General features: G+C 44.5%; 1 protein-coding gene across 3 annotated transcripts in view; it reads right to left on the bottom strand.

The window, feature by feature from the left end:
• The window catches only part of cep152 (centrosomal protein 152), a 245,068-nt gene that overhangs the window by 51,297 nt on the left and 165,891 nt on the right, over positions 1–27,880 (bottom strand). For all 3 annotated transcript variants that reach the window (XM_059952527.1, XM_059952526.1, XM_059952528.1), the window contains exons 19-20: positions 23,220–23,351; positions 7,487–8,134 (exon numbers count right to left, since the gene is read on the bottom strand). In XM_059952527.1, the coding sequence (XP_059808510.1) occupies positions 7,487–8,134; positions 23,220–23,351 (780 nt within the window). The remainder of the gene's footprint in view (positions 1–7,486; positions 8,135–23,219; positions 23,352–27,880) is intronic.

Below are 27,880 nucleotides of genomic sequence, written 5' to 3'. Positions count from 1 at the left end.
CCTCAATATTTTAAATACCTCTATCAAATTCTCCCTCAACCTTCTACGCTCCAAATAATAAAGACCTAACTTGTTCAACCTTTCCCTGTAACTTAGGTGCTGAAACCCAGGTAACATTCTAGTAAATCTTCTCTGTACTCTCTATTTTGTTGACATCTTTCCTATAATTCGGTGACCAGAACTGTACACAATACTCCAAATTTGGCCTTACCAATTTTACAATTGTACAACTGTACAATTTTAACATTACATCCCAACTCCTATAATTAATGCTCTGATTTATAAAGGCCAGCATACCAAAAGCTTTCTTCACCACCCAATCCTCATGGGATTCCACCTTCAGGGAACTATGCACCATTACTCCTCGATCACTCTGTTCTACTGCATCTTTCAATGCCCTTCCATTGACCATGTATGTCCTATTTGGATTATTCCTACCAAAATGTAGCACCTCACACTTATCAGCATTAAACTCCATCTGCCATCGTTCAGCCCACTTTTCTAACTGGCCTAAATCTCTCTGCAAACTTTGAAAACCTACTTCATTATCCACAACACCACCTACCTTAATATCATTTGCATACTTACTAATCCAGTTTACCACCCCATCATCCAGATCATTAACGTATATGACAAACAACATTGGACCCAGTACAGATCCCTGAGGCACACCACTAGTCAGCGGCCTCCAATCTGACAAAACAGTTATCCACCACTACTCTCTGGCATCTCCCATCCAGCCACTGTTGAATCAATTTCACTATTTCAATATTAATACCCAACAATTGAACCTTCCTAATTAACCTTCCGTGCGGAGCCTTGTCAAAGTCCAAATAGACAACATCCACCGCTTTACCCTAGTCAACTTTCCTCATTACCTCTTCAAAAAATTCAGTAAGATCTGTCAAACATGACTTCCCACACACAAATCCATGTTGACCGTTCCTAATCAGACCCTGTCTATCCGGATAATTATATATACCATCTCTAAGAATACTTTCCATTAATTTACCCACCACTGACATCAAACTGACAGGCCTATAATTGCTAGGTTTACTCTTAGAACCCTTTTTAAACAATGGAATGAGCAATATACCAATCCTCCGGCACCATCCCCGTTTCTAATAACATCTGAAATATTTCTGTCAGAGCCCCTGCTAGTTCTACACCAACTTCCCTCAAGGTCCTTGGGAATATCCTGTCAGGACCCGGAGATTTACCCACTTTTATATTCCTTAAAACTGCCAGTACTTCCTCCTCTCTAAATTGGTCCCTTAGAGAATCAGAGTAGACAGTTATGTGTGGAACCGAAAGAGATGGGGGAGATTTTGAACAATTTCTTTTCTTCTGTATTCACTAAGGAGAAGGATATTGAATTGTGTAAGGTAAGGGAAACAAGTAGGGAAGTATTGGAAACTATGACAATTAAAGAGGAAAAAGTACTGGCACTTTTAGGGAATATAAAAATGGACAATTCTCCGGGTCCTGACAGGATATTCCCTAGGACCTTGAGGGAAGTTGGTATAGAAATAGCTGTGGCAATTGGTTATACAGCTCTTGTTACATGCACATGCAGTTCAACTCTGAGTGATTATGCAGAAAGTTTTAAGTTAATAACTCATCAGGGGTGACTGATAAGTTCGTGGCCTAAGGTAGAAGGAGATGGGTTAACTTCAAACGTTCTGCATAATCACTCAAAGAGGTGACCTGCATGTGCATATAACGAGAGCTGTATAATGCATCTCCTTCTACCTTAGGCCATAAACTTATCAATCACCCATCTGTGGACACTTTCTGTAATTTAATTTTTTTATTGAAGTTCATCAACAAACATTTCCATAAGATGTATTTCGGACATTGTACATATAAATCATATAATCACATATTGTGGTAATCACCTTCTGCACCAGCAAACTGGCTCACAAATAGCCAGTGCGCGGGGAGAGACTTTGGTAATGCACCTCTGATGTCATTTCCGCCCAGAGAGGGCGGGTGCTAGGGATTAAATGCCAGCGCTGCGAAGTTTGAATAAACTAGTATCAAAACAACTTACCGACTGCGTGTCGTCTCTAGCTCTGTATGTAGTACATCGCTACATTGGTGACCCTGATGGTCCAAACGGGATTTGGACTAAAGATGACCGACTCTTCATCTGTTCATGCAGTTTTGCTGAAACTGTCGACTTTCTGGACACTGTGACCACGCGTGTGGTTTAGCCAAGCAGAAGCCCAGTTCCAGATTCGGCAGATATCTTCTGATTCCACGCGTTACTATCATGTGGTGAGCACCTGTGACCAGGAGACGGCTGCCCAGTTGTGGATTTCATACAGTTGCCCCCGGAAGAAGGCAAATATGAAGCATTCAAAGCGCTGCTCATTGGGACCTTTGGCCTCTCACAGCATGAGTGGGGTGCCCGCCTGCTTCACCTGGACGGTTTGGGAGACAGGGTGCCGTCAGCATTGATGAACGAGATGCTGTCTCTGGTTGACGGACACAAGGCCTGCTTCATGTTTGAGCAGGCGTTCCTGGAGCAACTGCCCGAGGACATACTGGCAGCTGCTGGCCGACGCAGATTTCAGCGACCCCGGAAGGTGGCGGCCCGGGCAGATGTGCTGTGGAAAGCCAAGAGGGAGAGCGTGGCATCCATCGGTCAGATTACCAGGCCACGTGCCCAACAGTAGACCAGACCAGGCCCAGCAGGGGGGCGCACACAACACAGAGGCAGGAGTGAGGAGGACAGTGAACAGTGGTGTTTCTGCCACCAGTGGTAGGGCACAGAAGCCCGCCGTTGTTGCCTGCCCTGCAAGGGCCAGGGCCAGCTGCCGCTAATGACTATGGCGGCTGGCCACCAGGACAGCCTCTTGTACGTCTAGGACAAACAGTCAGGACGCCGCTTCTTGGTCAACGTCAGAACGGAACTCAGCATCTTGCCCCTGACGGGGTACGACACCCGCAACAGGAAGCCAGGACCCACCCTGAGGGCCGCAAACAGTAGAACGATACGGACCTATGGCACCCGCACAGTGCAGCTGCAGTTCGGCGCCAGCCGGTTCACGTGGGACTTCACACTGGCCGCCGTGGCCCAACCACTGCCGAGACCTTCCAGACGTTCTCCCTGGGTGAAGCCAAGTTACCGGCCCCACACCTAGACTCCATCACGCTGTCGGACAACAAATTCACCAGAATCCTGGCGGACTTTCCATCGATTCTGGCACCGCAGTTCACAGCAGCCATGCCCAGACACGGGGTACAGCACCACATCCCGACCCAGGGACCACCCCTCCATGCCCGCGCACGAAGGCTCCCCCTGGACAAGCTCCGGCTGGTGAAGGAGGAGTTCAAGAGGATGGAGGAATTGGGGATCGTACGGAGGTCCGACAGCCCATGGGCCTCCCCCCTGCACATGGTGCCCAAAGCAGCTGGGGGTTGGAGACCATGCGGCGACTACCGCAGACTGAATGAGGCTACAACTCCAGACCGCTACCCCGTGCCGCACATAAAGGACTTTGCAGCAAACCTGCACGGGGCAAGAATCTTTTCCAAAGTAGACCTCGTCCAGGGATACCATCAAATCCCGGTGCACCCTGAAGACATCCCCAAAACAGCACTCATCACTCCGTTCGGCCTGTTCAAGTTTCTCCGAATGCCATTCGGCCTGAAGAATGCCGCACAGACATTCCAGCGGCTAATGGATGCGCTGGGACGCGACCTGGACTTTGCGTTCATCTATTTGGACGACATCCTTATAGACAGCAGTAGTCACCAGGAGCATCTGTCCCACCTCCGCCAGCTCTACTCCCGCCTGAGTGATTTCAGCCTCACAATCAACCCGGCCAAATGCCAGTTCGGTCTCGATACCATCGACATCCTGGACCACAGGATGACCAAAGACGGGGCAACACCTCTGCCCGCCAAGGTAGACGCTATCCGCCACTTTGTCCGGCCCAATACGGTCAAAGGCCTGCAGGAGTTCGTTGGTATGGTGAACTTCTACCACCGTTTCCTCCCCTCAGCAGCCCTTGAAGAATGAATTGGGAGAAATTGTTATGGGAAACAGGGAAATGGCAACAGAATTTAATGCATACTTTAGATCTGTCTTCACCAGGGAGGACACAAGCAAACTCCCAGATGTATGGATGGGCCAGGGTCATAAGATATCAGAGGAATTGAAACAGATTGACATTAGGAAAGAAAATGTGATGAGTAGACTGATAGGACTGAAGGTTAATAAATCCCCGGGTCCAGATGGTCTGCATCTGAGGGTTCTAAAAGAGGTGGCTCAGGAAACTGCGGATGCATTGGTAATCATTTTCCAATGTTCCTTAGATTCAGGATCAGTTCCTGAAGATTGGAGAGTGGCTAATGTTATCCCACTTTTCAAGAAGGGAGGGAAGGAGAAAACGGAGAACTATCGCCCTGTTAGCCTAATGTCAGTCGTGGGGAAGGTGCTTGAGTCCATTATTAAGGACGAAATAGTGGCATATCTTGATGGCAGTAATAGGATTAGGCCGAGCCAGCATGGATTTACCAAGGGCAAGTCATGCTTGACTAATCTGTTGGAGTTTTTTGAGGGTGTAACAAGGATGTTAGACGAGGGTAAGCCAGTGGATGTAGTGTACCTAGATTTTCAGAAGGCATTTGATAAGGTGCAACATAGGAGATTGGTGAGTAAAATCAGAGCTCATGGCATTGGGGACAGGGTTTCAACATGGATAGAAAACTGGTTGGCAGATAGAAAGCAAAGGGTAGCAGTGAATTGGTGTTTCTCGGACTGGCTGGAGGTGACTAGTGGGGTACCACAGGGCTCTGTATTGGGACCACAGCTCTTTACGATTTATGTCAACGATTTAGATGAGGGCATTGAAAACTATATCAGCAAGTTTGCTGACGATACTAAACTGGGTGGCAATGTGACATGCGAAGAGGACTTTAGGAGAATACAGGGAGACTTGGATAGGCTGGGTGAGTGGGCAGATACTTGGCAGATGTCATTCAATGTGAATAAATGTGAAGTTATCCACTTTGGAAGCAGGAACAAGAGGGCAGAGTATTGTCTGAACGGTGTAGAGTTAGGTAAGGGAGAAATGCAAAGAGACCTAGGAGTCCTAGTTCACCAGTCAATGAAGGTGAATGAGCAAGTGCAACAGGCAGTGAAGAGGGCAAATGGAATGTTGGCCTTTGTTACAAGGGGAATTGAGTACAAGAGCAAGGATGTCCTTTTGCATTTGTACAGGGCCCTGGTGAGACCACACCTGAAATATTGTGTACAGTTTTGGTCTCCAGGTTTAAGGAAGGACATTCTGGCAACAATTGAGGAAGTGCAGCGTAGATTCACTAGGTTGATTCCTGGGATGGCAGGGCTGTCTTACGCAGAGAGATTGGAGATTGGGTTTGTACACACTGGAATTGAGGAGATTGAGAGGGGATCTGATTGAAATGTTTAAGATAATTAAAGGATTTGATAGGATTGAGGCAGGAAATATGTTCCAGATGTTGGGAGAGTCCAGTACCAGAGGGCATGGATTGAGAATAAGAGGTCAGTTATTTAAAACAGAGTTGAGGAAGAGCTTCTTCTCCCAGAGAGTTGTGGAGGTGTGGAATGCACTGCCTTGGAAGGCGGTGGAGGCCAATTCTCTGGATGCTTTCAAGAAGGAGCTAGATAGATATCTGATGGATAGGGGAATCAAGGGATATCGGTGCAGACTCGAGGGGCCGAATTGTCTACTTCTGCACCTATTGTCTATTGTCTATTGTATCATGCGCCCTTTGTACACCCTGATGTTGGGTAAATGCAAGGACATTACTTTGGACTAGGAGGCTGTGGCCGCTTTCATTAAAGCGGAGGAAGCCTTGGCAGATGCTGTGATGCTGGTGCACTCCAGGATGGACGTTCCAACCACTCTCATGGTGGACGCATCCGACACAGCAGTCAGTGGGGTGCTGGAACAACTCACTGAGGGGCGCTGGCAACCCCTGGTGTTCTTCAGCAAGCACGTACGACCACCCGAAATCAAGTACAGTGCTTTCGAGCGGGGACTGTTGGCACTGTATCTGGCAATCCGGCATTTCAAGTACTTCTTAGAAGGCAGGCCTTCACCGCGTTCACGGACCACAAACCATTGACCTTCGCGTTCACGAAGGTGTCTGATCTCTGGTCGGCTCGCCAGCAGCGACACCTGTCCTACATCTCCAAGTACACGACGGACCTCCAGCATGTCTCGGGAAAGGACAACGTCGTGGCAGACGCATTCTCCAGACCAGCTGTACAGGCCCTGTCCCTGGAGGTGGACTATGCAGCACTGGTGGAGGTGCAGCAGGCAGATGACGAGATGCCCAGCTACAGGACCGCAGTCTTGAGTTTGCAGCTGCAAGACTTTCTCATAGGCCCAGGCGATAGGACCCTCCTGTGCGACATAGCTACCGGCCAACTTCGACCCATCATCCCGGCAGCCTGGAGGCGGCGAGTTTTCGACTCCATACACGGTTTGGCGCACCCATCTATCAGGACAACCATCCGGCTGGTCTCCAGCAAGTTCGTGTGGCATGGACTTCGCAAGCAGGTCAGTGAATGGGCCAGAACGTGCGCGCAGTACCAAACAGCCAAGGTGCAGCGGCACACTAAAGCCCCGCCGCAGCAGTTCAAACCCACCCACCTGAGGTTCGACCACATTCATGTGGATATCGTGGGCCCCCTACCAGTGTCCCGAGGAGCGCGGTACCTCCTAACTATGGTAGACCGGTTCACAAGGTGGCCAGAGGCAGTCCCGGTCACCGACACATCTGCCGATTCCTGCGCCCGAGCAGTGATCGCAACCTGGGTAGCACGTTTCGGGATACTGGCCCACATTACCTCCTACAGAGGCGCCCAATTCACCTCCAGCCTGTGGTCGACTGTGGCCAGCCTGTTGGGAACGCAGCTACACCACACTACTGCCTACCACCCACAGTCGAACGGACTAGTGGAACGCTTCCAACGTCACTTGAAGTCGGCTCTCATGGTCCGCCTGAGACGACCTAACTGGGTGGACAAGCTTCCTTGGGTCCTGCTTGGAATTCGCACAGCGCCTAAAGAGGATCTGCACGCCTCGTCGGCCGAGTTGGTGTACGGCACACCCCTGGCCATCCCAGGAGAGTTCATACCAGCCCCAAGGGGGCAAGAGGAAGAACCCGCAGCAGTCCTGGACAGACTATGCGAAAGGCTCGGCAACCTGGCCCCGTGCCAACTTCACAGCACGGATGGACCCAGACCCATGTACCCAAAGACCTGCAGGACTGTAAGTTTGTGTTTGTACGAAGGCACTGTTACAGCGGCCATACGAGGGGCCGTTCAAGGTGATCAACAACAACGGGTCCACGTATGTTCTGGACATTGGGGGTAAAGAGGAGGTTTTCACTGTGGACCGACTCAAACCAGCCCATGTGGACTTAATGTGGAGTAATGTTTTTAAAATATTCAAATTGTCAACATAAAGTTACTTTTCACTACCTCTTTGTGTAGAGTCTCTATGATGTCCTCAACTAGCTTTGTACAAACTTTCTGGAGACGGTCCTTCACTTTGTCAGTCTGTGCATGGATGGGTTTGACAGGGTTACAATGTTCTTCTATTCTGAAATATGCAGAGTTTGAATTTATAATAAAATGTTTTGAGATCTGTCTCAGATAATGCTCAATTTCAGCAACAAGCTCAGATTCATACTGCTGTTTTTCATGCCTAATCTGTTCCTCTTGGCGGGCAGACCATTCCTTTTGTTTCTCGATGATGCATAGGTTTAATTCTGTCTCCTTTTGTGCAAGAATCTCACTCCTCTGCCTCAAAAAGTCCTCTTTAGCTGCTTTAAGAACTTCATTGAGTTTATTTCTATGCTCATCCAAGAAGGTTTGATAATCATTTTCATTTAATTCATAAATTCTGTTTATCTCTTCTTGTTTTTCCTTATTCCACTGGGCTTGAACTTTTGCTAGTTCAGTTTTAGCAGCTGCTGATGCTTCTTGTTTCTGACGTTCTAATTTATGTTCAAGAATGTCTATTTTTTCCTGCAGTTCAGCAATTTTAAAACTAGATCCTGCTTCATCAATTTCTTTCAAAGAATATTGTTTCCATTTCTCTTCATTTTCTTTCAATGCAATTGAGATCTGGAAATTACAAGTAAAAATCAAATCAACAAATCTATCTTAATGATAAAACAATATTTCTTCATTCCTACCCATTAATGTAATTTATATAATAATGACATGATCCAAAGCTCTTTCCCTCCCCATTGCCTTCTTTCACATCATGAATGCTATCTCGACAGTCACACAAGTTTTTCTAGTGGATTTTAAATTGATGATATCAGATAAATTCATGGCAGTGAAAGAAGACCACTCAACATATTCTGGTCAAAAATTCCATTGTTCAGCTCACAGTACAAAGTCTCGCAAATTATGGGCTTTGGGTTTCACTTAAATACCTGTGGATTGCACTTCTATCATCAATAAGTACTCCCGTTTGAGTAGTGTTGGGGGGGTGGCATATCTGGGGGAAGCAACAGTGGCAGCACCTCTGGCACAGAGTCAGGCCCTGTGGCTCAGAAGGGTAGGGAAAGGAAGAGGATGGCAGCAGTGGTGGAGGGCTCTATAGTTAGAGGGTCAGAAAGGCGATTCTGTGGATGCAGGAAAGAAACACGGATGGTAGTTTGCCTCCCAGGTGCCAGAGTCTGGGATGTTTCTGATTACATCCACAATATCCTGAAGTGGGAAGGTGAAGAGCTAGAGGTCGTGGTACATATTGGTAGGAAAAGGGGAGAAGTCCTGAAAACAGACTACAGGGAGTTAGGAAGGAAATTGAGCAGGATCTCAAAGGTAGTAATCGCAGGATTATTGCCTGTGCCACGCGACAGTGAGTATAGGAATAGAGTGAGGCGGAGGATAAATGCGTGACTGATGGATTGGAGCAGGGGGCAGGGATTCAGATTTCTGGATCATTGGGACCTCTTTTGGGGCAGGAGTGACCTGTACAGAAAGGACGAGTTGTACTTGAATCCGAGGGGGACCATTATCTTGGCAGGGAGGTTTACTACTGGGGAGAGTTTAAACTAAATTGCTGCGGGGCGGAAACCGAACTGAAGAGAAGGGGGAAGGGGCAGTTGGCTCACAAATCGAGAAAGCTTGTAGACAGTGTGAGAGGGAGGACAGGCAGGTGATAGAGAAGGGACACGCTCACACCGATGGTCTGAGATGTGTCTATTTTAATGCAAGGAGTATTATGAACAAAGCAGATGAGCTTAAAGAGCGTGGATCAGTATTTGGAGCTATGATGTTGTGACCATTACAGAGACTTGGATGGCTCAGGGGCAGGAATGGTTTCTTAAGAGTGCCAGGATTTAGATGTTTCAGAAAGGACAGGGAAGGAGGCAAAAGAAGTGAGGGTGTGGCACTTCTAATCAGAGATATTGTCACGACGGTGGAAAAGGAGGATGTCATGGAGGGATTTTCTACTGAGTCTCTGTGGGTGGAAGTTAGGAGCAGGAAGGGGTCAATAACTCTAACGGGTGTTGTTTATAGACCACCCATTAGTAACAGAGACATTAGCAGATAGGGAGACAGATTCTGGAAAGATGTAATAATAGAAGTGTTCCATTGTCTAAGGACTGTTGCTCATGATATGTGCTAGTGAGGCCAGGAATAGGAAGATCATATATATATATATATATATAAATAGTTAAATTAAATAGGTAGTGCAAAAAATAGAAATAAAAAAGTAGTGAATTAGTGTTTGTGGGTTCAATGTTCATTCAGAAATTGGATGGCAGAAGAGAAGGGGCTGTTGTTGAACATTTAAGTGTGTCCTTTCAGGATGTTGTTAAGCCAATACACAAAGTCAGGAATTAAAAGGTTGAGCATGGTGGGACTGATGTTCTGTTCTGAGCTGCATACATTTCAATGCAAGGTGTATTATAGCAAAGGTAAATGAGTTTACGGAATGGATCAGCACATGGAATCATGACATTGTAGCCATTAACAAATCTTTGATTCAGGAGGAACAGGACTGGAGTTTGTGACAGTTAGATGCAGACCATTCTATTTAACACAGGAATTCACCACAGTCCTTATAGTCGGTGTCTTAGCGCTAATGCTAAGGAGGCGCTCTGAGAACTGTACAGGGCTACTAGCGAACTGCAGAATGCACACTCTGATGGACTGTTTATTGTTGACGGCGATTTTAACCAGATGAACCTCAAGACAGTGCTCCCCAAATTCCATCAGTATGTGGACTTTGCAACAAGGGGGGGGGGGGGGGAGGATGGGTTGAACCTTGTTTACACAAACATCCCCGACGCGTACCCAGTGGAGCCCCGCCCCCATCTTGGATACTCAGACCACATCTATGTTATGCATACACACTGCTCATCAGGCGCTCCAGACCAGTTCAGAAGCAGGTGAAAACCTGGCCACCTCTGCTTTTCAAGACTGCTTTGAGCACACTGACTGGCACATGTTCAAGGAGGCTGCAACTGATGGCTTTATGGTTAGAAGTGAGGAATAAGGTGATATGACTGTGTTAGGGCCTGACAATGTGCTCCCTCGAACCCTGGGGGAGGCTACTGCAAAAATTGAAAGGGCTCTAGCAGAGAAGTTTAAATTAGGAGAATAATAAATGTTGCTCTGCTGTTTAAGAAAGGCTCTAAGATAAGCTAGGAATTATAGGTCAGTGAACCTGCAGTGTGAAAGTTATTGGAAGATGTTCTGGGAAGACCACACATATAAATATTTGGTTAGACAAGGATTGATTAGGGATCAATGAAGTGAAGGATAATACAAAGAGCTTCTACAGGTATATTAAGAGCAAAAGGATAGTAAGGGATAAAATTGGTCCTCTTGAAGATCAGAGTGGTCGGCTATGTATGGAACCAAAAGAAATGGGGGAGATCTTAAACAGGTTTTTTGCGTCTGTATTTACTAAGGAAACTAGTCAATGGAAATAAGGCAAACAAGTAGTGAGGTCATGGAACCTATACAGATTGAAGAGGAAGAGGTGCTTGTTATCTTGAGGCAAATCAGAGCAGATGAATCCCCAGGACCTGACAGGGTATTCCCTCAGACCTGAAGGAGACTAGTGTTGAAATTACAGGGGCCTTGGCAGATATATTTAAAATGTCAGTATCTACGGGTGAATTGCAGGAGGATTGGAGGATAGCTCATGTTGTTCCATTGTTTAAAAAAGGTTCTAAAAGTAATCTGGGAAATTATAGGCTGGTAAGTTTGATGTCGGTAGTAGGTAAATTATTGGAAGGAGTACTAAAGAGATAGGATCTACAAGTATTTGGATAGACAGGGTCTTACTAGGGAGAGTCAACATGGCATTGTGCGTGGTAGATCATGTTTAACAAATCTATTAAGAGTTTTTCGAGGAGGTTACCAGGAAAGTGGATGAAGGGAAGGCAATGGAGGTTGTCTACATGGACTTCAGTAAGGCCTTTGACAAGGTCCCACATGGGAGGTTAATTAGGAAGATTCAGTTACTAGGTATACATGGTAAGGTAGTAAATTGGGTTAGACATTGGCTCAATGGGAGAAGCCAGAGTGGTAGTGGAGGATTGCTTCTCTGAGTGGAGGCCTGTGACTAGTGATGTGTCACAGGGATCAGTGCTGGGTCCAATGTTATTTGTCGTCTGTATCAATGATCTGGATGACAATGTAGTAAATTGGATCATCAAATTTACTGATGACACAAAGATTGGAGGTATAGTGGACAGTGAGGTCGGTTTTCAAAGCTTGCAGAGGGATTTAGACCAGCTGGAAAAATGGGGTGAGAAATGGCAGATGGAGTTTAATACAGACAAGTGTGAGGTATTGCACTTTGGAAGGAAAAACCAAGGTAGAACATACAAGGTAAATGGTAGGGCACTGAGGAGTGCAATAGAACAGAGGGATCTGGGAATACAGATACAAAATTCACTAGAAGTGGCATCACAGGTAGATAGGGTTGTAAAAAGAGCTTTTGGTACATTGACCTTTATAAATCAAAGTATTGAGTATAAGAGTTGGAATGTTACAGTGAGGTTGTAGAAGGCACTGGTGAGGCCGAATTTGGAGTATTGTGTGCAGTTTTGGTCACCAAATTACAGGAAGGATATTAATAAGGTTGAAAAAGTGTAGAGAAGGTTTACAAGGATGTTGCCGGGACTTGAGAAACTGAGTTACAAAGAAAGGTTGAATAGGTTAGGACTTCATTCCCTGGAGCATAGAAGAATGAGGGGAGATTTGTTAGAGGTACATAAGATTATGATGGGTACAGATAGAATGAATGCAAACAGGGTTTTTCCATTGAGGCTAGGGGAGAAAAACTATCAGAGAACATGGGTTGAGGGTGAAGGGGAAAAAATTTAAAGGGAACATGGGGGGGGGGGCTTCTTCACACAGAGAGTGGTGGGAGTGTGGAATGAGCTGGCAGATGAAGTAGTAAATACAGACTCATTTTTAACATTTAAGAAAAACTTGGACAGGTACATTGATGAGAGGCGTATTGAGGGATATGGGCCAGGTGCAGGTCAGTGGGACTAGGCAGAAAAATGGTTCGGCACAGCCAAAAAGGGCCAAAAGGCCTGTTTCTGTGCTGTAATGTTCTATGGGTCTATGGATAGTCAACTTGGCTTTGTCTGTGGTATGTCGTGTTTAGAGGTTTTTGAGGAAGTTACCTGGAAAATTGATAAAGACAAGACACTGAATGTTATCTACATGGATTTTAGCAAAGCCATGTGGGAGATAGGTCAAGAAACTTCAGTTGTTTGGCATTCAAGATGAAATAATACATTGGATTGGACACCGACTTCGCAGAAGAAGCCAGAGTGATAGTAGGTGGTTGCCACTCTGACTGGAGGCCTGTGACTAGTGAAGTGCCATAGGATTCAGTGCTGGGTCCATTATTCTTTATCAGCTATACCAACAATCTGGATGATAGTGTGGTATCAGCAAATTTGCAGATGACTCCAAGATTGGAGATGTAGTGGAGAGCAAGGGAGACTTAAAGCTTCCTGCAGGATCTGAACCAGTTGATAAAACAGGCTGAAAAATAGCAGAAGGAATTCAATGCAGTCAAGTGTGAGGTGGTGCACTTTGGGACGACCATCCAGGATAGGTCTTACACAGTGAGTGGTAGGGGGCACTGAGGAGTGAGGTAAATCAAAGGGATCCTGGAATACAGATTCATAATACCTTGAAAGCCTTGTGTACACTAGCACACAGTCCAGAGTGCAGGTTGATGGAACTAAGCTGACTAATGGTTCAGCACATGGGCCAAAGGATTTCTGAACACACAATACACCAAATCTTGAAGTGGATGGGCTACAGCAGCAGAAGACCATGAACATACACTCAGTGGCCACATTATTAAGTACCTTCCGTACCTAATAAAGTAACTACTGAGTGTAGGTGCAAACATGAGGAAATCTGCAGATGCTGGAAATTCAAGCAACACCCACAAAATGCTGGTGGAACACAGCAGGCCAGGTAGCATCTATAGGAAAAGCACATTAGTCCTGATGAAGGGTCTCGGCCCGAAACGTCAACAGTGCTTCTCCTGTAGATGCTGCCTGACCTGCTGTGTTCCAGTGAGTGTAGGTGATTCGTACTGCAAAAAGAGATCCAGAACCCAGCCTTGCAGAACACTTTCTGCCAGAGTATTATTTCAAAAATTCTATAAAAAGGAATGAATAACAATTCCATTTGGCAGATCTCTTCAAATTGACCAAGTAAAGGTGTGTGTGGCCATTATTCTGGATTTGCAAAAATCTATGCTTACAGCTTGCCACCCAATTTTCCTGGTCCTGACCTTAACACATTACTGTATTCCAACTGATCAGCTAAAACTGATCACTAAAAGAATGGTTACAGTACAAATTACACCACCCCTGAAACTCCATTCCACTGAAATCATTGGAAGTAAGATTCAAAGGAACAAAGCAATATGCTGCATACAATAAAACTACTGACCAGGATTAGTCATAAGTCATAGTAAACTACAGCACACAAACAGGCCCTTTGGCCCATCTAGTGCCAAACCATTTAAAATGCATTAGGGTCCATCGATCATAGCCCTCCATACCCTTTCCACCCTACTTCCCTTAAACGTTGAATCTAAATCAGATCCACGACTTGCATTGACAGCTTGTTCCACACTCTCACCACCCTTTCAGTGAAAAAGTTTTCCCTCATGTTTCCCTTAAACATTTCACCTTTCATCCTTAACTCATAACTTGATTACTGAATAAAGGTTAATGGCCTTACTGAAATCCATATAGACCCCATCCACCACCCTGTCCCAATTTATCTTCTTGGCTACTTTAAAAAAATATATCAAATTTTTAAGACCAGGTCTCCCATGAATAAAGATCAGTGTAGTATGAACATTTCAGACCACAGTGACCATAGCTCCCTGATAGAAGCAGACAGTATGGGAAAATATTCTAATAGGAAGGGGCAAATTATGATGCTATGAGGCAGGAAATTAGAAGTGTACATTAGGAATTGATGTACTCAAGGAAATGCACAACAGAAATGAGGAGTTTAGGGAATACCTACATGCAGTTCTGGATAGGTTAGTTCCACTGAAGCTGAGAATATATGGTAAGGTGAAGGAACCGTGGTTGACAAGAGACATGGAACATCTAGTCAAGAGGAAGAAAGAAGCACACTTAAGGATTGGAGAGTGAAGATCAGACAGAGCTCTTGAAAGCTAAAGTATAAGGTTGACAAGAAGGAGAATGGACTTAGGTGAGCTATAAGGGGCATGAGAAGAACTTGGCAAGTAGAATTAAAGAAAATACCAATGAATTCATAAAGAACAGGAGGTTGACTAGACTGAGGATAAAAGAGGAAGCATATGCCTATACTCTGAGGAGTTAGTCAAAGTTTGTGATTAATACTTCACTTTAATATTCATTACTGAGGGGGACCTTGGTGAAGATTGTGTCAGTATAGTACCGGCTGGTATATGCTGCAACACGTCGATGTTAAGAAAGAGGATTTGCTGAAACTTTTGAAAAGAATTAGGATAGATAAGTCTCCAAGACCAGACGGGGTGTCAAAGTTTCAAAAATCAAAGCACATTTATTATCAAAGTATGCATATTATATACAACCTGAGATTCGTTTTCTTGCAGACTCCCACAGAAAAACAAAGAAATACAATAAAATCCAAAAAAAAACCATAACAAAGACCAACAAACATCCAATGTGCAAATACTAATAAAAAAAATAAACAACTAATACTGTACATGTCGACTGTCTACATAGATGCTGCCTGGCTTGCTGAGTTCCTCCCGAATTTTGTGTGTGTTATTTTGGACTTTCAGCATTTGCAGATTTTCTCATGTTTGTTGACACAAAGGTTGATAGCGTAGTGGATAGTTAGGGTCATACAGTCAGAGAGAAATACGGCATAGAATCAGGCTCTTCAACTCAACTAGTCCATGCCGAAACCATTTTAACAGCCTTTTCCCAATTATTAGCACCAGGACCATATCCATTGATATCCCAACTACCCACGTATCTATAGAAAATTTTCTTAAATGCTGAAATCAAGCTTGCATCGACCACTTGTCCTGGCAGCTCATTCCACACTCTCATGTCTCTATGAATGAAGAAGCTTTCCCTCATGTTCCCTTTAAACTTCTCACCTTTCACCCTTAAGCCATGACTCTAGTAGTCCCACCCAACCTCAGTGATAAAAGCCTGCTTGCACTTACCCAATCTTGCTCTATCAAATCTCCTCTCAATCTTCTATGTTCTGAAGAATACAGTCCTAACCTATTCAATCTTTGCTAATAACTCAGGTCCTCCAGATCCGGCAACATCCTTGAAAATTTTCTCTGCACTTTTTCAACCTTGTTTATATCTTTCCTCTAAGTAGGTGCACACTGCACACAATACTCCTGAATACATTCATTTATGAAGACCAATAGGTCTTTACAACCTAATCTACCTGTGATACCGTTTTCAACTAATTATGTACCTGTATTCCTAGATCCCTTTGTTCGACCACACTCTGAAGTGTCCTGTTATTCACTGTGTAAGACCTACTACAGTTGGTCCTTTCAAAATGCAAAACCTTGCACTTGTCTGCATTAATTTCCAGCTTCCATTGCGCAGCCCATTTTACCATCTGATGCATATCCCTCTGCAAGCCATGATAGCCTTCCACACTGTCCACTACATTCCCAATCTTGGTGCCATCCACAAATTTGCTGATCCAGTTAACTGCATTATCATCCAGATCATTGACATAGATGTCAAACAACAAAGGACCCAGCATTGATCCCTGCAGCACCCCACTAGCCACAGGACTCCAGCCAAAGAGGCAACCCTGTATGACTACTCTCTTGGCTTCTCCCACAAAACCAATGTCTAACCCAATTTATTACCTCATCCTGAATGCCAAGCAACTGAAGCTTCTTGACCAGCTTCTCATGCGGGATCTTGTCAAATGCCTTACTAAATTCCATGGAGACAACATCCACTGCCTTGCCTTCATCAACTTTCCTGGTAACTGCCTCGAAAAACTCTACAACATTTGTTAGGCATGACCTACCGTCCACGAAGACATGATGATTATCTACAATAAGTCCATGTCTATCCAAATACTTATATATCTGGTCCCTTAGGATACCTTCCAATAACTTTCCCACAACGGATGCCAAAGTCAGGTGAACACCAAGAAATTTGGTGCTCTTTACGATCTCTACCAAGGAGCCGTCGATGTTCAGCGGGGAGTGGTTGCTGAAGTCAACAACCATCTCCTTTGTTTTGTTCACATTAAGAGACAGGTTGTTGGCCCTGCACCAGTCTGTTAGCCGCTGCACCTCCTCTCTGTAAGCTGGCTTTATTGCCAATTTTGCAGATGGTACCAAGATTGGTGGAAGGACAGCTAGAGTTGGTGAATCAGGTACGATGAAGAAGGACTTAGACAGATTAGGAGAGTGGGCAAGAAAATGGCAAATTAATTATAATGTTGGAAAATGCATGGCCATGAACTTCAGTAGTAGAAATAACTGTGTAGACTATTTTCTAAATGGGGAGAAAATTCAAAAATCTGAGTTGCAAAGGGACTTGGAAGTCCTTGTGCAGAATACCCTGAAGGTTAACACAAAATACTCTACAGATACTGGGGTCAAAGCAACACGCACAACACGCTGGAGGAATTCAGCAGGTTGGGCTGCATCTGTGCAGACAAACAGTCAATGTTTCAGGCAGAGACCCTTCCTCAGGGTCTCGGTCCGAAACGTTGAGTGTTCATTTCCACGGATGCTGCCCAACCTGCTGACACCCTAAAGGTTAACTTGCAGGTTGAGTCGATGATGAGGAAGACAAATGCAATGCAGCATTCATTTGAAGAGGTCTAGAATACAAGAGCAGGAATGTGATGCTGAAGCTTTATATGGCACTGGTGAAGCCTCACCTTGAGTACTGTGAACAGTTTTAGGCTCCTTATCTAAAAGATGTGCTGCCATGAGAGAGAGATCAGAGGATGATTCCATGACTGAAAACGTTATCATATGAGGAACATTTGATGGCTCTGAGCCTGTTCATGCAGGAATTTAGAAACACAAGGGGGGAATTTCATTGAAACCAGACTGGATGTGGAACAAAAGTTTCCCATTGTGGGGGAGTCTAGAGCAAGCGGAAAGAGAGACGTCCATTTAAAACAGAGATGCAGAGAAATTTGTGGAATTAATTACCACAAGCAGCTGTGAAGGCCAGTTCATTTGATATATTTACGGCAGTGATTGATAGGTTCTTGACGGGACATGCCATCAAAGGTTATGGACCATGGGAGTGAGTAGGGGAAAAATGGATCGGCCATTATAGAAGGGCAGAACAGACTCAATGGGCCAAATGGCCTAATTTCTGCAACTATGTCTTATGGTCTTATAGATAGTGACACTGCCCGTCAGAATACTGTCCACAGTACATCTATAGGTTGAACAAGTTAGGTCTTTATTCTTTGGAGCATAGAAGGTTGAGGGGGTACTTGATAGAGGTATTTAAAATTATGAGAGGGTAGATATAGTTGACGTGGATAGGCTTTATCCACTGAGAGTAGGGGAGATTTAAACAAGAGGACATGAGTTGAGAGTTAGGGGGCAAAAGTTTAGGGGTAAAACGAGGGAGAACTTCTCTACTCAGAGTGGTAGCTCTGTGGAATGAGCTTCCAGTAGAAGTGGTAGAGGCAGGTTTGATATTGTCATTAAAAAAAAAAATTGGATAGGTATAATACGGACAGGAAAGGTATGGAGGGTTATGGGCTGAGTGCGAGTCGGTGGGACTAGGTGAGAGTAAGCGTTCGGCACGGACTAGAAGGGCCGAGCTGGCCTGTTTCCGTGCTGCAATTGTTATATGGTTATAGAAATTTTCAAGTGTTTCATGTGACAAACTAAATCTTTTCAAACTCCTAATGAAACATAGTCAATGTCTTGCCTTCTTTATAGTTGCATCAATATGTATCAATCCTGAGATCATAACCCTGGAGGTCCCGCTCTCTAACTTAGCACCTAACTCCCTATGCAGAACTCTGTCCACATCATTAGTACCTACATGGACCATGACCTCTGGCTGTTCATTCTCCCATTTAAGAATGCTGAGGACTCGATCCAAGATGTCCCAGGCCCTGGCCACTGTAGGCAACGTACCATCTGAGAATCTCATCTTGCCCAGAGAAGCTCCTGTCTGTTCCCCTAACAAATTCCCTGTCACCACAACATGCCTCATCTCCCACCCTTGAGCCATACTCAGTGCCAAAGACCCGACCACCTTGACCTTCCTCTGAAAATAACGTGGCGAATGACCAGGTGCTGTGTCTCTCCGTGGCCGCCGTGAGAAGAACCCTGTGCAGGGTCAACCCACGGAAGGCTGCTGTACCAGACAACATCCCTGGTAGAGTGCTCAAAGGATGTGCAGACCAGCTAGCAGATGTTCTCACTGACATCTTCAACATCTCCCTGAGCAGCGCCACCATTCCAACGTGCTTCAAGGCCACCACCTTCATCCCCATGCTGAAGAAGTCTTCAGTGTCCTGCCTAAATGACTACCGTCCCGTTGCACTCACATACATCAACATGAAGTGTTTCAAGAGGCTCGTCATGAGGCATATCAAGACTCTGCTGGCCCCCTTACTGGACCCCCTGCAGTTTGCGTACCGTCCCAACCGCTCAACAGATGACGCCATTGCCACCACCCTCCACCTGGCCCTAACCCACCTGGAGAAAAAAGACACATACGTTCGGATGCTGTTTATAGACTTTAGTTCAGCATTCAACACAATCATCCCTCAGAAACTGAATGGAAAGCTGAGCCTTTTGGGCTTGAACACCTCCCTCTGCAACTGGATCCTAGACTTCCTGACCGGGAGATCTCAGTCTGGATCGTGAGCAGCATCTCCAACACCATCACACTGAGCACGGGGGATCTCCAGGGTTGCGTGCTCAGACCACTGTTGTTCACTCTGCTGACCCACGACTGTGCTGCAACACACAGCTCGAACCACATCATCAAGTTCGCTGATGACACGACCGTGGTGGGTCCCATCAGCAAGAACGATGAGTCAGCTTACAGAGAGGAGGTGCAGCGGCTAATGGTCTGGTGCAGAGCCAACAACCTGTCTCTTAACGTGAACAAAAGGGATGGTTGTTGACTTCAGGAGGGCACGGAGCGACCACTCCCCCCTGAACATCAACGGCTCCTCAGTAGAGATCATAAACAGCACCAAATTTCTTGATGTTCACCTGACAGAGAATCTCACCCGGTCCCTCAACACCAGCTCCATAACAAAGAAAGCCCAGCAGCGTCTCTACTTTTTGCGAAGGCTGAGGAAAGTCCATCTCCCACCCCCCATCCTCATCACATTCTACAGGGGTTGCATCCCCTGCCTGGTTCGGAAATTGCACCATCTCGGATCGCAAGACCCTGCAGCAGATAGTGATGTCAGCTGAGAAGATCATCGGGGTCTCTCTTCCCGCCATCACGGACATTTACACTACACACTGCATCCGCAAAGGAAACAGCTTTATGAAGGACCCCATGCACCCTTCATACAATCTCTTCTCCCTCCTGCCATCTGGGAAAAGGCTCCGAAGCATTTGGGCTCTCACGAGCAGACTATATAACAGTTTCTTCCCCCAAGCTATTAGACTCCTCAATACCCGAAGCCTGGACTGACACCTTGCCCTACTGTCCTGTTTATTATTTATTGTAATGCCTGCACTGTTTTTGTGCACTTTATGCAGTCCAGTGTAGGTCTGTAGTCTAGTGTAGCTTTGTGTTTTTTTTTTATTACGTAGTTCAGTCTAGTTTTTTGTACTGTGTCATGTAAACCATGGTCCTGAAAAATGTTGTCTCATTTTTACTATGCATTGTACCAGCAGTTATGGTCGAAATGACAATAAAAGTTGACGACTTGACTTGTTTGGGTGTCCAGGGTTACACATGGACACTGATAGGGTGCAAAGCTGAGAAGAGGGGGCAAATGGAATTCAATCTGGTAAAGAGTGAAATGATACACTTTTGAATATTGAACTTGAAGACTGAAAACAGAAGTAATGGGAGGAATCTTAAAAGTGTGGAAAATTGGAGGGATCTTGGGTTGCAAGTTCAAAGATCCTTCAAGTTTGCAGCACAAGTAGACACATTGGTTAAGAAGGCTTTTGGTGTATTTGTCTTCATTAGTTTTAGGATTATGATCAAGAATAATGAGTTAATGATATAGCTCTACATTAGTGTACCAGATAAGACAATGAAGCGCAAGCCAACTGGCGGCTGGAGTGTTCAAGAACATCTTCAATCTCTCACTGTTGCAGTTTCCCACCTGCTTCAAAAGGACAGCAACCTCACTGGTGCCCAAAAAGAACAGGGCAAGCTGCCTCAATGACTATCATCCAGTTGCACTCATATTTACTGTGAAGTGCTCTGAGAGGCTGATCATGGCTAGAATTAACCCCCATCTAAGCAAGGGTCTACATTTGCTGCAATTTACCTTCCGGTAAAATAGGTCTACAGCAGATAAAACCATAAAAGCAGAATTAGGCCATTCACCCATCCAGCCTGCTCTGTGATTTCATCTTGGTTGATTTATTATTCCTCCCAATCCATTCTTCTGCCCTCTCCCTGTAAAAATTGTAGTGCTCATCAACTTATCAAGAACTTATCAACTTCTGCTTCAAATATAGACAATGAATTGGTCTACATAGCCACCTGTGGCAATGAATTTCACAGATTCACTATCCTCTGGCTTAAGAAATTTCTCATGATGTTCTAAATGGACATCCCTCTATTTTGAGGCTGTGCCCTCTGGTCCTAGACTCACCCACTATAGGAAACATCCTCTCCACATCCACTCGATCCAGACCTTTCAATATCCAGTGAGATCTACCCACTTATTCTTCTGAACTCTGGTGACTACAGGCCCAGAGCTATCAACAGTTCCTCATACGTTAACTCTTTCATACCCATAATAATTCCTATGAACTTTCTCTGGAGCCTCTCTAATGCCACCAAATTTTTTCACCAATAAAGGGGCCCGAAACTGCTCACAATACTCCAAGTACTGCAGTACTTGCCGATACTCTTCTCAACCACTGATTAAAGGTGAACTGGCCTTTAATTTTCCTTTCTTCTGCCTCCTTCAAGAATGGGGCCACCACTACAAAAGTGAAATTCAGCAGGATTGCAAACCAGTCAGGAATGTGGATAGATAAATAGCAGACAAACTGGACAATTTGAAACATTACACTATGGGAAGTCAAATGAAAGTTTATGATAAATGTCACAACCTTTAGCAGCACTGATCTACAACATTTGGAGTGTTGTGTACAGTTCTGGTCCCTGCATAAAGGTTTTGCTTTAGAGAGGTTGCAGAAGAGATTCCCCAAGGGGTTACTTGGATTAGAGAGTATTAATTATAAAATGAGGTTGAACAAACTTGGATTGACTGAGGTTCAGAAATGATCTGATAGAAGTGTATAAAACTGAGAGAAGCATAGATAAGGTAGACAGTCATGATGGGAAGTCAGATACTAGAAAGCATACTCTTAAGGTGGGGGGGCTTAAGGAGGTTTTTTTTAGGAGAGATGGTGGATATTGATTGATCAGCAATTAGTGAAGTAGTTGTTGAAGGAAAGCATTATCCTGGACTAACCTTCACTGAAGACTGACAAACTATGAACATGGTGCACTAAGATTGGCAATGAGATACCAATTAAAGAACTTCTACTCCTACAAAATTGCTCTGCACACAGCACAAGGCAGTTGTTTCCAATAATCAGCATGTTTGAACTCTCACCACAAAGTAAAAAAAAGCTCTGTTGTGATTTCTATCTCAATGATCTTCCTCAATGCATGGATTCAATCATGACAGATACCTATCAAGAGGATTCCTGCATATTTCCTCCCACCTTGTAGTTTCACTCAGCTGCACTACACAATATTTTGTAGCTATTTAGCAGGTACAAGGGGAGAGCTCCTTTAAAGGCCTGGCATCCTTCCTAACTTGGGTGACGGGGTGGAGATATATCTCTACCAAAGAAGGTGTAAGGCACTCCTTCCATCTGCTAGTCTGCAGGTCACCCTTGGGCAAGGGGTAATACCTGCTTAGCCCCCTGAACAGGGTCACGTGAAGCCATGGGATCAGGTGGAGGATGTTTATATGAGCAGCTGGTGTACATCACAAGTCCTGGTTACACAACCACTGACACTATGCAGACAATCTCTGAAGAGTGTTAATAATGTCTGGGGTCACCTATCTTGTAAAGACACTGCCCAGAAGAGGGCAATGGCAAACCACTCCTGCAGCGAAATTTGTCATGAACAAGCATGGTTAAGGAAAGACACACAACACAACACATAACAAGTGAATGACTCTTTCCTAATGATCAGCATGGTGAAGATATAGCAGCTGGGAGCCAGACAAGGTGCTAGAGAGTTCTAAACCACTATAGTGCAATTTTTAACATCAGTTTTGAATAGAGTGCTAGTGTTGTATGCAGCACATGTTTAGCACAACAAACAGAAGAAATTCTAGACAAGTTGGGTATTAATGATTACAAGTAATATTTTAGTAAAAGTTGCAGTAAGTCTCATCATTTCTGAATAAAATAAAATCTCAGTTATCTTTTTAAATTTCTCAAATGATAAACATTATTTATAGCCTATTTTGACAGTCTAGGTAAAATGGTAAGGCTGAAACATTTTACCTGCATTGCTACATCTTTTTCATACTTTCTCTTCCACTTCATTTCCTCAATTTGTAAATTGGCCCTGTACTCAGGCAGATCACACAATTCTTCCAACCAACGGTCATGAGCTTTTGTTAATGCTATTTCAACCTTAGAAAATAAGACATGTTATTTCATCATACTTACTTTAACTTACTCTTCCAAAATTTTGCAGTTTAAAAAAAGAACAGTTTTCCTTCAAATAATGTTAAATGATTAACTAGGTATTCTGATCCATAAAACAAGCTTTTAAAGAATTGTTCAATTCTCAAATAATTAACCTTCAAATTTAAGCTATTTCTGCTTCACCACAAAATTCGGATTTTCATTCATTTATGGTCAATTTCTTGGATTTACAGGGTCAATTTCAATTTGTAAAGTATCTTTGAAAAAAGTCAACCAAGTTCAATTCCCCAAGTACTTCTGAAGTCCTTTCTCACTGTGCAGAGGTTAATAAGACAGAATGACTTATTTTAAGTAATACAAATGAAGGGGTAAAATATTACACCAAACGTCATATTTTCCTCTGCCTTAGCTAATGAGTAGTGTTGTTCACAAGTAATTTGATAAGTAGACTACACAGTGTTGACATGAGAGACTGTAGATGCTGTCACAACAGCAAAAAATAGTTTGTTGGAGGAACTCAATGGGTTGGGCAGCAACAGTTGAGGTCCGGGCTGGGTTAATATTTTGGGTTGAGAACCTACATCACAATGTTCCATTCACTTGACCAACTTCAACATTAAGACCCATGAAGCAGTACCTGGGTAAAAAGGTATAGCTGATAGGAGGAAGTAAAAGAGAGGCTTACTACTTCAGGGCCAGGACAAAAGGAATTTGCTTGATTTGATGAGTGGAAGTTAATTGAGGCAGTATAGACAGCTGAATGGCTGAGTCCCTTCCAAGAAACAAGATGCAAGAGGAACTCAGTGAGTGAGGAAACATGTGTAAATGAAAGTGGACAGTTCACATTTTGGGTCAAGATGCGCTATCTGGATTACACTGGGAATAGTGGGGGGATAAAGAGGTGGAACAAGAGCTGGCAAGTGATGGGATTCAGGGAAGGAAGGGTGATAGGCAGAAGAAGGAAGATGACGATAGAAACAGAGTGTGGGAGGTGATAGGTGGAGGTCACCAAGGGCTGCAGGTGATAGAATCTTATAGGATAAGTGCAGGATAAAATCGAATAAGTGGGGTGGTATGGTGGGGAAGGGATACAGTGTGAGGAGTGCATGGGTGATGGGCAGATGGAGTGGATGGAGCTGGTGAAAGAAATTAGGTGATGGGATAGAGTAAAGGTGGAACTAGGTAGATCAGAAAGAGTAAGAATTGAAACACTTTACTGAAAGTTAGCAAATTCAATGTTCTTGCTATCAAGTTATAGACTACCCAGTCAGAATGTGAGCTGCTGTTCTAGTTTATGTTTAGCTTCACCCTGTCAGCAGAGGAGGCTGAGGACAGATGTACCAGTGCAGGAATGGCAGAAATTAAATGGCTCACAAGCAGGAGCTCCAGTCACGGTAGACGAAGCACAGATGTTCTGCAATGTGATCACCTAGTCTGCGCTTCGTCTCAGCAGATTATAGCAACACACACACAAAATGCAGGAGGAACTCAGCAGGCCAGGCAGCATCTATGGAAAAAAGTACAGTCAACATTTCGGGCTGAAACCCTTTGGTGGGACTGGAGAAAAAATGCTAAGGAGTAGGTTTGAAAGGTGGGGAGAGGGGAGAGAGAAAAACCATGTGACAGGTGCAACCTGGAAGGGGAGGGATGAAGCAAAGAGCTAAGAAGTTGATTGGTGAAAGAGACAGGAGGCCAAGGAAGAAAGAAAAAAGGAGGGGGTGGGAGGCACACTAGAAGGAGGTGATGGGTGAGCAAGGAGATAACATGAGAAAGGGACAAGGGGATGGGAAATGGTGAAGGTGGGGAGGCATTACTGAAGGCTTGAGAGAGTAGTGGGTCTGGGTAAGCACGTGGTCAGAGTTGGAAAGCAGCAGGGATCACAGCAGGGGAGCAGTGAGAGAGAGTTTCACTGAACTCTTGTCGAAGGGAAGATTTAAACTTCTTCAGGGTAGGCATCCCTGGAAAAGTCTTCACAGAGCAGTGATCAAATCACAAACAAGAGAAAATCTGCAGTAGGATAAATACAGAAAGGGTGTAACTCCTGGCAGAACTATGGTAATCCCAAAATAAAGGGCAGCCACTGAGGAATGCAAGAAAAATTCTTCATATTAAAGCATGCTAACTATTTGGAATATCTACTCAGGCAGACTATGGAATATCATTCATCGAAACTAGGAAATGACAATTATAGGTCCTGGAGGAATCAAAGGGTGATCAAAGGAAATACAGGATAGAAAACTGGAAGATCAGATTGTTGAATGGTGAGTTGGCTCAAGGGGCCAAAATGCCCACTGTTGTTCTTTTCAATTGTTCTTGTGCAATTCTCTCCTCCATTGATATGGATACCACATTTACACTACTTCAAAATAGTTTTAGTGTGAAACCCTGTCTCAAAACAGTTGAGACATTAAAGGAAAAGGTATGCTTCACACACAAAATGCTGGAGGAACTCAACAGTCAGGCAACATCTATGGAGTGAAATAAACAGTCAACATATTGGGCTGAGACCCTAAACAATGGGGACTACAATGGTATGAGAGGATTGGCTAGCGTAGGCTGGGAACTCAGGCTGTATGGTGGGATGGTTGAGGAACAGTGGAAGACTTTCAAAGAGATTTTTTGTGATGTTCAACAAAACTATATTCCAGTTAAAAGCAAGGAGAGTTAGGGTGGGGAGAGCCAACCTTGGATAACATTGAAACACAGAAAACCTACAGGCCCTTCGGCCCAGAATGCTTTGCTGAACATGTACTTACTTTAGAAATTAGCTAGGGTTACCCATAGCCTTCTATTTTGCTAAGCTCCTTAAAAGACCCTATCATATCCACCTCCACCACCGTTGAGTGGAAAAGCAAATTGTGCAGAAGATACAGAGAGTCTGCAAAGTGATATAGATAGGTTAAGTGAGTAGGCAAGGGTCTGGCAGACAGAGTACAATGTTAGTAAATGCGAGGTCATCCACTTTGGGAGGAAAAATAGAAGACCAGTAAAAGTTGTAGCATGCTGCTGTGCAGGGGGACTTGGAGAATGCCTGTGCATGAATCACAAAAGGTTGGTTTGCAGGTGCAGCAGGTTATCAAGAAAGCCAATGGAACACTGGCCTTCAGTGCTAAAGGGATTGAATTTAGGAGCAGGGAGGTTATGCTGCAACTGTACAGGGTACTGGTGAGGCTGCACCTGGAGTACTACATGCTGTTCTGGTCTCCTTACTTGAGGAAGGGTATACTGGCTTTGGAGGTGGTGCAGAGGAGGTTCACCAGGTTAATTCCAAAGATCAGGGGGTCAGACTATGAGGGGAGATCGAGTTGCCTGGTATTGTACTTGCAGGAATTCAGATGAATGAAAGGAAATCTTATAGAAACATATAAAATTATTAAAGGGATAGATAAGATAGAGGAAGGAAAGTTGTTTCCACTGGCAGGTAAGACAAGAACTAGGGGACATAGCCTCAAGATTCAGGGGGAGTAGATTTAGGATGGAGACGAGGATGAACTGCTTTTCCCAGAGAGTGGTGAATCTGTGGAATTCTCTGCCCAATGAAGCAGTGGAGGCTACCTCAGTAAACATATTTAAGGCAAGGTTGGATAGATTTTTGCATAGTAGGGCAATTAAGGGTTAAGGGGAAAAGGCAGGTAGGTGGAAATGAGTCCATGGCCAAATCAGCCATGATCTTATTGAGTGGTGGAGCAGGTTTGATGGGCCAGATAGAAACACAGAACATTACAGCACAGTACAGGCCCTTCAGCTCTCCATGTTGTGCTGACCCATATAATCCTCAAAAGAAGACTAAACCCACACTACCCTATAACCCTCTATTTTTCTTTCATCCATGTGCCTGTCCAAGAGGCTCTTAAATACCCCTAATGTTTTAGCTTCCACCACCATCCCTGCCAAGTTATTCCAGGCACTCACAACCCTCTGTGTAAAAAATTTACCCCTGGTATCTCCCCTAAACTTCCCTCCCTTAATTTTGTACATATGCCCTCTGGTGTTTGCTATTAGTGCCCTGGGAAACAGGTACTGACTATCCACCCTATCTATGCCTCTCATAATCTTGTAGACCTCTATCAAGTCCCCTCTCATTCTTCTACTCTCCAAAGAGAAAAGTCCCAGCTCTGCTAACCTTGCTTCATATGACTTGTTCTCCAAACCAGGCAACATCCTGGTAAATCTCCTCTGCACCCTCTCCATAGCTTCCACATCCTTCCTATAATGAGATGACCAGAATTGAACACAATACTCTAAGTGCGGTCTCACCAGAGATTTGTAGAGTTGCAACATGACCTCTCTACTCTTGAACTCAATCCCCCTATTAATGAAGACTAGCATCCCATAGGCCTTCTTAACTACCCTACCAACCTGCGCAGTGACCTTCAGGGATGTATAAGTGTGAGGTGCTACATTTTGGTAGGAATAATCCAAATAGGACATACATGGTAAATGGTAGGGCAGCGAAGAATGCAGCAGAACAGAGTGATCTAGGCATATTGGTGCATAGTTCCCTGAAGGTGGAA

Source organism: Hypanus sabinus, chromosome 28, assembly GCF_030144855.1.
Source record: "Hypanus sabinus isolate sHypSab1 chromosome 28, sHypSab1.hap1, whole genome shotgun sequence".
Classification (NCBI taxonomy): Eukaryota; Metazoa; Chordata; class Chondrichthyes; order Myliobatiformes; family Dasyatidae; genus Hypanus; species Hypanus sabinus.
Note: the sequence above shows the minus strand (reverse complement) of the source record. Positions and strands in the feature narration are given on the sequence as shown.